This window comes from Apteryx mantelli, chromosome 13 (assembly GCF_036417845.1).
Source record: "Apteryx mantelli isolate bAptMan1 chromosome 13, bAptMan1.hap1, whole genome shotgun sequence".
NCBI lineage: Eukaryota > Metazoa > Chordata > Aves > Apterygiformes > Apterygidae > Apteryx > Apteryx mantelli.
In genome coordinates this window covers 3,659,146-3,671,658 of record NC_089990.1, presented here as the reverse complement: position 1 = coordinate 3,671,658, position 12,513 = coordinate 3,659,146, and the positions used below count along the sequence as shown (strand labels likewise).

The following is a 12,513-nucleotide window of genomic DNA, read 5'->3' as shown; positions in this document are numbered from 1 at the left end:
AGCCCCTTCCCCGGGCGCCGCATCCCCGGCAGCAGGCTGCGAGCGGGGAGGCGCTGGCCCAGCGCTGCCGCAGCCGAGAGCGGCCTGCAGCTCCGTCTCGGCTCGAGCGGCGAGGAGCCGTGCCGAGCAGCTAGGAGCCAGGCTCCGGGAAACCGTATCCGGCACCCCCCATATCCCTAACGTTGCGCTCAAATATATTAGGATGTGGTGGAGCTGAGGTTACCCAGGCTGTTAATTTGGCCCCTTGGCTTGACATTTCTTTAATGACACACGCGTGCGCCGTTGCTGACACGGGACTGACTCACGGAGCTGGATCTGCCCTAGGGATGAGCGGAGCATCTGCAACAGCATGTGACTCCGACCTCGGGGCTGCGGAGGCTCAAACTCCAAAGCTCTTGGTTTTAGCAGTGGTTTTCGTGGCTGCCCGCTCCCGTCGCTGGTCTCCCACCGTTCCAACCTCACGATCCCCTCTACACCGTTTTTATCCTCCCTCGGGGCTGCACGACCGCACGGTATCTTGTGCTCGGCCCTTTCTCCCTCCCTCCTTGCACCCCGTAACAGCCGCCGCAGATGCAGATGGGCAAGAGGGGGTAGCCCACGAGGGTGCACCTCCTCGGAGGTCTTCTGAAACCCCTTTACGCGCCCTGTGTTTTTGCCGGCGTGCGTGTGGAAGGCTCTGATGAATGAACGGGCTACGATGCACCAGAGCCGCTTACGTGGTCCCCTCGGTTTCGATTCCTCCTCTTCCTTCCAAGCGATCAGGCACGCCCCGGCACTCCTGGCCCGCGGCAGGTGCCGGCGCCGGCAGGGTCAGTGCCGGGAACACCGCGTCCTCCGAGGCCGCGGGGTCTCGACCAGGGCTCAGAGCCCGTGGCCAAGCGGGACCAGACGGTCCCGGAGTGCCGCAGCGGCGCGGGCTGTTTACCTTGGCTGTCCCCCGGCTCCGCGAGATGAACCGATAGTCCGGCTAACAATGCGGATCGAAGGCGCCAGGAACTTGTCTCCCCGCCTCGGCCGCAGCTGCTCTCGGGGTAGGAAGTCCGTGGGGACCTGGAGCGTTGAGTCGCTGCCAGAAGTGCTTGGATCAGCTGCCCTCGCCCCAAACTCCCTCGTCCCCTCCGGGAGCAGGTGGGCTCTGCCACTCCGGCGCCCCAGGACCTGCTCCCGACCAGCCCAGCGGCATCGCAGGGCATGGGACTGCTTTTGTGCCAGTGAAATCCCACCGGCTCCGGAGGGATTTCTGGCTTGTTTGCTTCCAAATTAGCGGCACCAGGCCCTCATAGCTCAGAGATGTACTTCCAAAGCTGGGTTTTCTGCGAGCCAAGATTAAGGTCCAGCTTCCCGACACCGGACAGCCCCGAGCTGTGCTCCTGCTGGCTGCCAACCCAAGCGCGGGCACATTGCTGCCTCCTGGCATGAGTTCAGCCCGGGAGACCGGCGCTGTGTCCCAGCCTGGACGGAGGGTTATGGCTTTGACGGCAAAGCCGGGAGCTCGGTATGCCCGGGGAAAAGGCGCAAGCCCAGCTGGGGCTCAGCAAGCTCTAACCCTGCTTTGCCCATCGTGCGCTCCTGACAGCGCCCTGCCTGCGCAGGCAGGATTCGAACCAGTGGCCCGGGGGTGAGTGCATGCGTTGCCCTTTCCTATAAACTTCTGAGTCACCCTGGCTCCTTCCTCTTCCACTCGAGGAAGAGTCAAACAGGGAGCTGCTACTTGCATGAAGGCTTAGTCATAGAGGGAGAGCCAGCCTTGCTATTTCTGAAGGGAGAAGAAAATACCACCTGGCTTTTGCTGCAAACAAAACAAGGCTGGAAGGCTGCTTACTGGAAATGGTCTCAGTCCCCGGGCTGGGACTGATAAGGCAGGCTGTAAAATCCCTGGAGAAATTAATAGCTTTGTTATCCTGATAAACGCGCTGGATTCCTGCTGGAAAACGGGTCTGTTAAGCCGCTTACAGACAGAAAGTGGCCACCAGAGATAGGTGGGGTGTGAACAACATTCGAGCCTCCTTTATCTTCCCACTCCAAGAAGCAGTTTCTTAGGGACCGGCTGTAAATCCCAGTTAGGTCAGAAAAGAAATGAATCTGGGGACGTCGCTCTAACCACCGAGCGAATTGCAGCAACCTGCCGTGCAGCCCGACACCGTCGCTCTTCCGGGGGGGAGCCGGGGAGGAAGCTAGAGGTTACGGGAGGCGGCCGCCCCACGCGAGGGTGCAGGGGGACGGCGCCGCAGGGCTGCTGCACCCCGTTTTCCAGCTCGCGGGGGAAGCGTGAAGCCAGGCAGCTCTGGCAGCCGGCGGTGCCCGCGGCTGTGCACGCTCGCTGCTGCAGCTGGCGCATCCTCCGGGCATGGCGCGGTGCCTCCTGGCATCGCCTCTTACTCCATGGTGATTAATGCCGTGACATTAATCACCGCCCCGTTAGCATCAGTGAGCCGAGCGAGACGTTTTCAAGCACACCTGACAGCGGTCAGGAAGCGCGGGGGACACAACAGGGTGAGCGATGCCTGGGGCTGGCACGGCAGCGGCGAGCTGTCGGGAAGGGGGAGGAAGAGGATGCTCGCAGCCCTTGGGTGAACAAGGCCGCGCGGTCATCGCTGGCTTTTCCTTCCTCTCGCAGTGCGTCGGGGCGGCCGGACCCGCCGCCGCCTCCCACGCCCGGCGTCCCGCCGCGGTACAGGAAAGCCGTGTTTGTGGAATACCCCGATGCCTCGTTCACGCAGCCCAAACGCAAGCCGGCGTGGATGGGTAAGAAGCACCTGCAGCGTGGTGAGCTCCAGCTCCCCCGCGACAGCGGCTGTATTTACCCTGGGTCGGAAGGCGGCTGAGACTAGCAGCTCTTTGGCCAGGAATAGGAGAGTTTGGGAAATTCCCAGTATGGCTCAGCCGCTGGGGGTGCGGTGAGTCTTGCTGGTGCTGGAGCAGCTGAGGCTGCTGTGCTGTGCAGGGGACGGCCACTGATGGTGCAAGTGGAAAGCCCAAGCTCCCCTGGTCCCAGTGCTGACAGCCCAGCCGCCTCACCCCGCCGTCTTCCCCCTGCAGGTCTCCTGGGCCCCACCATCCGAGCAGAAGTCTACGACACGGTGGTGATCACTTTTAAGAACCTGGCCTCCCGCCCGTACAACCTCCATGCCGTCGGTGTGTCCTACTGGAAGGTGTCGGAGGGTGAGTCCGGCCTCGCGGTTGCTTGCCGCTGGGAGGAATGCAACAAGGATGCGAGGAGCAAAGGGGGAGCTCAGTGCCTTCAGGGCAATAGGAAAGCCTGTGACCTTCTCCAACACGATAAGCGTGAAATGGAAGTGGGGCTGCCCCTGGGGACAGCTGTCCCTGGGGATGTGGAGTCTGTGTCCTTGTGGCAAGACATGCCATGCAAGGGGATGAAGCTTCAGTGAAATTGGGTTGTTCCTTTGCCTTTAGGGGCAGGGTATGAGGATGAGACCAGCCAGCTGGAGAAGGAAGGAGACAGGGTGGATCCAGGGAAGATGCACACGTACATCTGGGAAATCCAGCAAGACCAGGGTCCGACGGATGGTGATTCCCCATGCCTGACCCACTCCTACTCCTCCAACACCGACAGCGTGAAGGACACCAACTCTGGTTTGATCGGAGCCCTGCTTGTGTGCCGACCTGGTAAGGGCAGCGCAGGACAGGGGCAGGTCAAGTATGATCATGATTGAAAACTGGAAAAATTGAAGACCCCTTCCAGAGGCTGAACACGACAGCGGGGTCAGTGAGCTGTGGTCAACAGCATCACATTTGGGGATTGGTTCTTTCCCCCAAAGAGTCCCTTCTCTGCCCACAAGCAAAATGACCTTTGGATTTCACTGCTAGAGAGAACCTTGTTTCTTCTTTCCTTTACAAGATTTCAGTTAATCCTCTGTCTTGTATCGGAATCTTATATATGCACAAGACGAATTGGTATGGAAGCATAGATATTTGGCTGTCTTCCCTTCAAAGCTTCACCAAGCTGTGTCCGTTCAGTGTCAGCCGGGGCACTTTGCCAAACGGGGCTTTGTTGGAAGAACCAAAGGAAAGTTTGTATTGGCAAGGGTTAAGGATCAGGCAGGGGAGAGGCTGCATGCACAGGACATTGCCTAGTCCACAATACCTGTGCTTGCTCTCCTTCCAAGTCCTCTCCTTTGGTGAATGTGGAGATGATGATTTTTAATACTCTCTGGGATGCAATGGACCAAGACGTGATCCTGGGGTGCAATCAATCTCCCCTGGTTGAGCTGTCTCCTCGAGGTAGTTGTCCAGACCCCCTTTGCAGTCACCGGAGAGGGACTGGCACATCTAGGGCATGAGTCATCTCCTCCCAAGGTAGCCGTCTGCTGTGGCTCGGATGACTCGCCACAAGGAGTTTCTCCACTGACTGAAGAAAGTCTAGACGGCTAGTGCAGATGATGGTGCTGAGGAGGGAGCTAGATACCACGGGCTGTTCCAGGTGACTAACTGAATCCTGAGAGCCAAGGCAGGACAAACTGACCTTTTGGTGCCTGCCAGGGCAGCTGCCTCTCGGCCGTGGGCTTTTGGGGAGTGCAGGCTGGAAACAGCTCTGTGTCAGCCAGTGACCTTGTGAGAAGGGACAAAACAAGCGGTGCAAAGCCTGGCCTTGATTTACCTGTTCTTGGGAGGGGAGAAAGGGGATTCCCTGGGGAGATGGGCATGGCACATGCTGGCCTTCAAAGCGAACCTGTTGCGTCTTGCAGGGACCCTGGCGAGTGATGGGACCCGGAATGCAGAGCAAGAGTTTGTGATGCTCTTCGCAGTGTTTGATGAAGGTAACTGCCCCAGAGTGGCCTGGCTGGGCCTGTCACCCTGTGTCAGCCCCTGAATTCAGCCTGGTCCAGGGCCCAAGTTCTGACTGTGGCATGAGTGCAGCTGCTCTGCTCCCACACTGCCTCCCAAGTGTTCGAGCCTTGCACAGGCACCCAGCCAAGCTCCTGCACAGCAGCAGGAGTCCCTGGGCTCCTAGCGCAATGCTGCAGCTCCTTCCTCCGTGTCCCAGGTGCGGGGAGCTTGCAGCCCTCCCCTGGTTCCCGCCCTGGCCTCGTCCCCATCGCGCGAGCTGCAGCCGGTGGCGAGTAATGCTCCATCGCATGTGGTGGTCACAGCCACATTCGCGCAGGACCATGGCCAGGCCTGCTGCGGATTTTCAATAAACGCTGTGCATCACTGACCTCCCCGGATTTTGGTTTTCAGACTGTCTTACCATGGCAGGAGGGTTTCGTAATTCTTTGAAATGTTCTCAAGCGAAAGCTGGCTGCGTTGTCTTCTCTCCGCAGGGAAAAGCTGGTACTCTGAGGCCAGCTCCCCAGAAGCTGCTCAGCCCCTGGCACACAACAGGACGGAGCTGCACACCATCAACGGCTACATTAATGGCTCACTGCCTGGTAGGTACCCATGCGCCAGTGAAAGGGAAGGAGGACACGAGAGGTGCTGGGCCTGGGAACAGGGATGTAGTGAGGTCTGTAAGTTCGGGGGACGAGGTGGCTTGTGAAAGAACGTGAGAAGGGACATCAAGGGGGTTTCCAGGTGATGGATCTATTAGGCAGTGTGTTCACCCATGGAGGGAATATCATGTCTTCCCTCCTTTATCTGCCTTGCTCACTTAGAATGAAGCTCTCTGGGGCAGGACCCATTTCCTGCTGTCTGTGTTGCCAGGCGTGGTGGATACTGACCTCCTCTGAGGTCTTCAGAAGCTGTAGGGATAGCAAAGAGCTTCCTCTTTTGTGGTCTTATGAACTAGACTGGAGGTAGAGGGGAGAGGGGAGAATTCAGCACCAACCAACCTGGCTCTGACAGCACACCTCCATGGGATTTGGAGAGCTTCCATCAAGCAAAAGAAAAAGCCAGTCGTGCTCTCATTGGCACCACTGGCAAAGTTTCTGGTATTCTTCTGGGAGAAAGTCCAGAGTTACCTGGGAGTGAAAATCTCCAAGGGAAACTGGAAAATATTGTCAGGAGACTCATTACCATCAGCAACCCTGATGAAGCACACCCTGAAACCTCCCACCTGGGTCTGAGCTTTCTCCAATAAAAGGCAAAAGCAAAACTCCCCTAAATTCCCTGGCTTGGTGGATCCATGGAGCTTAAAAGCTGAGCAGACTTCTTGGTCAGCCGCTCCGGCACAGTGCATTACCCCTCTGCCCAGCAACTCCCATCTGGCTGTGGGACCCGACCTGAAAGGCGTTCAGTGGAAAGCTTCCCAACGGCCCCAGGAGCGGACCCTCCACCCTGTCTCCTCCCGGGCTGTTGGGGTTTATTGCAACCACCTATGGTGCTCAGCGCTGCAGACAAGTGGTTGTCTCTGTATCTGGTTTTGTCCAACTTCAGCTTTCAGGAGCTTGTTATTCTCTTTCTCACTAGATTACAGAGCCCCTTGGCACACAGTAATTTCTTCCCAGGAAAATACTTTCACAACACAGTCAAGTCATCTCCCATTTGCTAAGTAGACTGAGCTCTTTGAATCTCTCTGAGGAAGGAATTTTCTCCAGCCTTCAAATAAATCTAGTGACCTCTCTGTGCCCTTTTTTGGGTGTTTCAACTCCTACTGAAGACATACTGGAGCCCTGCCCTGGATGCAATGTTTTAATATCAGGCTTGCCAGTGCTGTGACCAGGCAAATATTTCCCTTTTCCAGTTCCCTGTTCCCCCTATTTATAGAATCAAGGACCTCATTTACCCCTTTTGCCACTGCATCTTGCAGTGAGCTCACACAAGCACGCATCCCTCAGTCCCTTCCCAGGGTCCAGTCCCCTGTTCTGTAAATTTGGCCTTATTTCAGCTGGATGATGTGGCCTTTGGCTCTCTTTTGTTCGCACATTCCCCGTTTACATTTGACGGTGCCAGTCAGTGGGTCTTCCCCAATTTTGGCAGCGGTTGATTTTGTATTGACTTCCAGATGACTGCTGAAGCTGGAAAAGCATCAGGCTGGGTCCTCCCTAGAGACACCTCTGTCAGCTAACTTATAGGTGGGAGCTGCCGGATAGGTGGGGTCACCTATACCTCCTTAGTTTGTATGCACAGCACCCAGACACAGAGGCAGTCACCCCCGCCAGCTGAAGCCATCACCCTGTGGGGCAGGGCGCTGTGCTCAGCACGCTTCAGGATTTGCATCCTTGCACCACTGAGAGTCGGGACAAGGGATGGATGCAGCGCTGACGGTGGGGGTGCTTTCCTTCTCTCCTGTCAGGTCTCACACTGTGCCTCAAGAAGCAGGTCTACTGGCATGTGATTGGGTTGGGCACTGGGCCAGAAGTACACTCCATCTTCCTCGAAGGCCACACGTTCCTGGTGAGGAACCACCGTCTCAGCAGCCTGGAAATCTCCCCTGCCACATATCTCACGGCCCAGACCATGCCAGGAACAACTGGCTGGTTTCGGATGTTCTGCCAGATACCATCCCATCAGCAAGGTAACCTTATTCTGCAAGAGATTGGGGGGAAAAAAGTTTGGGAGATGGCCTGGGCTCAGGGCTCTGTGCAGTGATGCCGCTCCCAGGCCATTCTTGCTGGGCAGAGTTACAGCCACATAGAATCTGGCCCTGGACCAAGGTGGCACATTTGATGAGGATAGTAGCGGAGCAGGACATATCCCAAGCAGAAAGCTGGGGGGAATGAATGTCTGTGCAGATAAGTCACTGTGACCCTTTCTGCCCGGCCCATTTGAACCCAGCTGGCATGGAAGCCTTTGTGAGGGTGGAAGAGTGCCCAGAGGAGGAGCGCCTGATGAAGATGGGGGAGCCATCAGACGAGCCAGACGACATGGAGTACCCTGAAGAAGATGAGGAAGCTTCTTATCATGTGATCCAAGTGCGCTCTTTTGCCAAGGAGGAACCTGTGACCTGGACTCATTACATTGCAGCTGAGGAAATGGACTGGGACTATGCCCCGGTGAAGCCAGCATCTCTCGACAGGTGAGAGCGAGTTTGTGCGGCCACCGCAAAGGACTGCTCCTCGAGGCAGCTCTGCCATCTTTTCCCCTTTTTCCCAGAAGTCTGCTTTCCTTTTGCCTGACCTGGACAGCTTTGTCCTTTCTCATTAATGCTAAAGGTACAGACTCAGAAGGATGGTCTTGGGGAGGCCACGGGAGATCAGGAACTGCTTTGCTCCGTTTTCCCAAATGCCACTGTCCATGCCCCACAGAGGCAGCTCTGTCACCCAGGTCTCCAGGGCCAGCACCCTCTGAGCAGGGAGAGAAGGTGGTGAATCATCTTACCCTCCTAGCCGGAGGGCCCCACACGGCAGGGATGCGTGCTTGCTGCCTGTACTTTTGCAGCCCGGGGATGTGGGTTGAGTTCCCCTTTGTGGAAGGTCCTACTCTAGATAGCACAGGCGATTAGTTCCTGAGGCTGCCCCACTTCCTTCAGGGAGAGGTGATGCAAGGGCGATATCTCAGCAGAAACACCTTAGTCAGCACTGCTTGGCAATGACACTTGTCACCAGTCCCGATGTAACTCTGCTGATGCAGGCTATGTGGTTTGGGGCTGACTTGGTAGCAGGGTCATAGGGTTCTTTGCCAGATGGAGATCTCAGCTGGAGCAGGGTGTGTTTTGCACAAGTTACAGCCTGCAGCCCCTCTCAGGGTAAGCGAGGGCAAGCTGGGAGAGAGATGTCCTCTGCAGCTTGGGGCTGACCTTGCTGGGCCTGGGGAGGAGTCGGCTTGATCAAGGAAAGACATCTGCTCTGTTGAGTGTTATCTCTGCACACCCGGGGTGCTCCCTGACACAGGAACAACCTGCCAGGCTCTCAGCTCTCACAGTCATCGTTTCTCTTCAGGACAGAAGAGTGTAAGCCCAAGGCTGCTAGTATGCAGCCTGGTTGAGGTTCCTCCCTTAAAGAAGCACTGGGTGCTCTTTCAAGGGGGCTGGGATGTCCTACCGGGAAGGAAATATCTATTTGTTTTGCCTTCATACAGCAGCTGGCTGGTCCATAGCTGGTGTTCCCTCAGGTTCCTGCAACACCGATGAGTATTGCTTGTAATGTTATTGACCAGAATCCATATTGTGATCATGTGGATGGGTGCTCCTGTCTCTGCACTGGCAGTCCCCAGAGAGGTTGTGCAGGCCCCCAGAAGATGGAGGTTCTTGCTCTCGATACGACCGTTGCCGTGCTGCTTACTGCGCCTGTGTCACAGCATCCCACATGTGGCCGTTTGCTCTTTCTCTACGTCTTTCCTGCAGAAACACCACGAGTCTGTTTCTGGAGGCTGGTCCTCAGCGGATTGGTTCAAAGTATAAGAAAGTCATGTTTGTGGAGTATGAGGATGCAACCTTCAAGAAGCGCAAGGTGTCAGCTCAACCAGACAAGGGAATTCTGGGGCCTGTCCTTAAGGGAGAAGTTGGCGACCAGTTTAAGGTAAGGGAGGGATTGCTTTCCACAAAGAGGTACTGGAAGGAGGATTTTCAGAGCTTGATGCTATGCCTCCTAATAGCTCTTTATTTGTGGCTAGGGTCTTACATAGATCCTTGATGAGATCTGTTGTGTTTGGTAATGTCCAAAGTTCACCAGAAGGAAAGATGCTGTTGAAACCTAAAGATAAAAACTCTTGGTGAATTCAGCAGAGATGCACAGGATTTGGTCCAGTTCCCTTGGTTTGACTTCATTGTAGGCATCTTAGGAATTGCATGCATTCATCCATGGAACATGGTATTCAGCACCTTCTTCTAAGACAAAAGTGTCCTCTCATCCTCCACTTTTCTCCATCTGTGTGCTCTTACCGTACGGTATCGGGTATTGTTGCTCGTATCTCCCCATATCCCTTAATTGACCACTTGACTTGTTTGCTGCTAGGAGGAATGGGATGGTTTCCAGCAGCTTTGCATTTCCGCTCTCTGCCTGGGGCTCTCCATGTGGCTGTGGGCATGGAGCTGAAGGTAATGCCTGTGGTAAAGCCCTGGCAGAGCTATTTAAGGAAGTAAATAAAGGGCTTCACATGGTGAAGTGGAGAGCACTTTGATGCTGTTGACTGCTGTGTGTGCTCAGTGTCTAGGTCCTCTGAGGCATTATGGGTTGAAAGAGCTCTTCTGTCTCATACAGAAAGTGAGACTAAATATAGCAACCTGCCCTTTAATAAATCCGCTGTTTTCATGCCCTCCCAAAATGTGCCTGAAATTGGCACCTCCAGGAAAGACTGGTAGAGAAATACACAGTCATGTCGTCTATTCTGCCTCCTCCCTCTTGGTCCCAGACACCTCCAGGTTCGCTCCTCTCTGGACATTGCCAAGCAGCTGATTCCAGAGGGCAGCTGCCCAGTGTTTCCCGAGAGTCAAGCTCCCTCCCTGCGAGGGTCCCGAGGGGAACCTCAAGGGTTCGTGACACTCAAAGTGTTAAATGTTCCTGTTGGCCATTCTCATTTCAGATCGTGTTCAGGAATCTGGCAAGCCGGCCTTACAACATCTACCCTCACGGCCTCACCAGCGTAAGGCCATACCACGCCGTGAAGGTCTCTGAAGGTAAGGCTGTGGGGAGGTCTCAGGAATTAAGGAGGTCAGTTGGCCGGTTGTCCCTTCTCCTGGGACAGGAGAGATTCCTGCAGCCTGTGATGAGACCGGCTAACTCATCCCTCCCGAGTGCCTGAGCCCTGCTATTCCCGGAGATGACGTCAGTTCTTGGTTAATGCCCCTTTGGTGCTGTGTAACCCCCTCTTTAAGGAAGGCTGCGTGATGGGCTGGAAGAGGGGGCCTTGTCAGCCGAGGACCTGGGACCATGTTGCATGGTCCATCGCAGAGGCCTCAATTTTCTGATGAGATTACAGAGAGCTTTGCTTCCTGGCCAGTACCTATCTTCAGGAGCAGAGGAGCCCAAAGCAAAATCACCATCCGGTGCACAGGCCTTTCCTCAGGGCAGTCTTTGCCCAGGACCAGTCCCGTCAGCATCCCCCATGGGCTGGGACTGAGGAGAGAGCCCTGCCAGGCTTCCCCAGTGCAGTGCCATCCCAGAGCTCCCCGAGCTCTCCGCCGTGACGGCAGACAGAGCTGGCCCGGCGCCCGTGCACGTCCCCGGTGACTGCCGTCAGGTGCACCCGCGTTTAGTGCAAGATCACTTTCCCTGGAAATGCTGCATCCCTGTGGCATCCCGGTGCTTTGCAAAGGAAGTCAGCATCCCTGGGCGTGCCTTATGGGGAAACCAAGATGCGAGACACGGGAGATTGGCCAAAGGTCACCCAGCAAAGCAGTGTCAGAGGTGGGATCAGAAACAAGGTCTGAGTCCCAGCTCGCTGCTTGCCTTGATGAATCACTGTTTGACAAACTGGGGCAGTTAATACCCTTCAGAGGATGCTTCATGAAGCCACCACACGTCAGTCCTGCCGCCTGTAACCCCAGGGTGCAGCGCAGACACCACTGTGTATGGTTGCTCTTCTCCACAGCCCTGACTCTCCTCTCCACCACACTGACGGTGTCAAAGGCATAAAACTAGCATGAGATCAAAAGCAGGGCTGAGAACTGGGCCTGACATGACATCAGCAAGCCGACCTGTGGGCTGCAACCACCGTCGCTGATCCTGCCAGCGTTTGCCAGTTTGCTCGTAGTCATCCTTCCCTGGGCTCCCTCCTGCCCTCTTTAATGCAGGGTTTTCGTTGTGATTCAGGCTCTCTACCTCTCCTGGCAGAGAGGGGCTTTGTGGTTTTTTGCTCCGAGGTTGCTGAGTTACCACCTCCCCTTCCCAGCACTGCTTTTGTCCCCTGCCCGGATGCTTCCCGGGACACTGCTTGCACAAGGCCATCCTGCATCCTGCCGGCATGCTCCCAAGGACACTGCTCCTGCAAATCCACCCTGCATCCCGCCAGGGCAAAATCACACACCATCCCTCCCCCCCCCCCCCATACCTGCACTTTCTGGAGGGTTACAACGATGGGGGCAATTGCAGAGACTGGGGACAAATTCCTCCGCTGCAGCAGAAGTGGCAGAACCGGGACGGCAGCCGCTAAGGAGTTTAGAGAACTAGTTCATCTTTGTGACCCATTACTATCTAAATTAAGGTTTTCCTTCAGGAGAGTCAAAAGGGCAGAGCAGCCCATCGGATGGCAGCACTAAGGGAGTCAAGCCACGCAAGGGAGCAGGGAGCCCTGTCCCTGCCCCGCTGCCAACGTCCCCCTGGTCAGACACAGCTTGCCAACTTTGCCAGCCACTCGCTCAGTGAAGGTGGGCGAGTTGTGGTCCTGGAGCCAAGGGGGATGCTACTCTGGGGCGTCTAGACAAAAAGGGCTGTTCCTGCCCCTGACTGATATGTGAGCTGGGGAAACCGTGCTTTCACAGCTGGGCTGGGCATTTAGAGCAGACAAAGGTCTTTCGAAAGGCCATGTCAGTGCAAGAACCTGTTGAGTGGGCCTGGATTTATTTGTATTTGAATTTTCCCTCTATTTCTTCCCATGTCCTCCCTGCTTTTCTTAGGGTCTTAGGCTGTATTCGGCTAAAACCCTACCTTTCCTTGTTTTTCACCCATGTTACTCCTTCTGCCCAGCTCTGTACCGTCATCTGCAAACTCCCCTAGTCAGGCCAGAGCAGACAAACTT

At 55.8% G+C, this 12,513-nt stretch overlaps 1 protein-coding gene across 1 annotated transcript in view; it reads left to right on the top strand.

The window, feature by feature from the left end:
• F8 (coagulation factor VIII) overlaps positions 1-12,513 on the top strand; it is a 28,149-nt gene that overhangs the window by 938 nt on the left and 14,698 nt on the right. Inside the window, exons 2-10 of the mRNA XM_067304069.1 lie at positions 2,618-2,745; positions 3,040-3,162; positions 3,415-3,627; positions 4,707-4,778; positions 5,283-5,390; positions 7,193-7,414; positions 7,675-7,915; positions 9,182-9,356; positions 10,360-10,453. Coding sequence (XP_067160170.1) covers positions 2,618-2,745; positions 3,040-3,162; positions 3,415-3,627; positions 4,707-4,778; positions 5,283-5,390; positions 7,193-7,414; positions 7,675-7,915; positions 9,182-9,356; positions 10,360-10,453 — 1,376 coding nt within the window. The remainder of the gene's footprint in view (positions 1-2,617; positions 2,746-3,039; positions 3,163-3,414; positions 3,628-4,706; positions 4,779-5,282; positions 5,391-7,192; positions 7,415-7,674; positions 7,916-9,181; positions 9,357-10,359; positions 10,454-12,513) is intronic.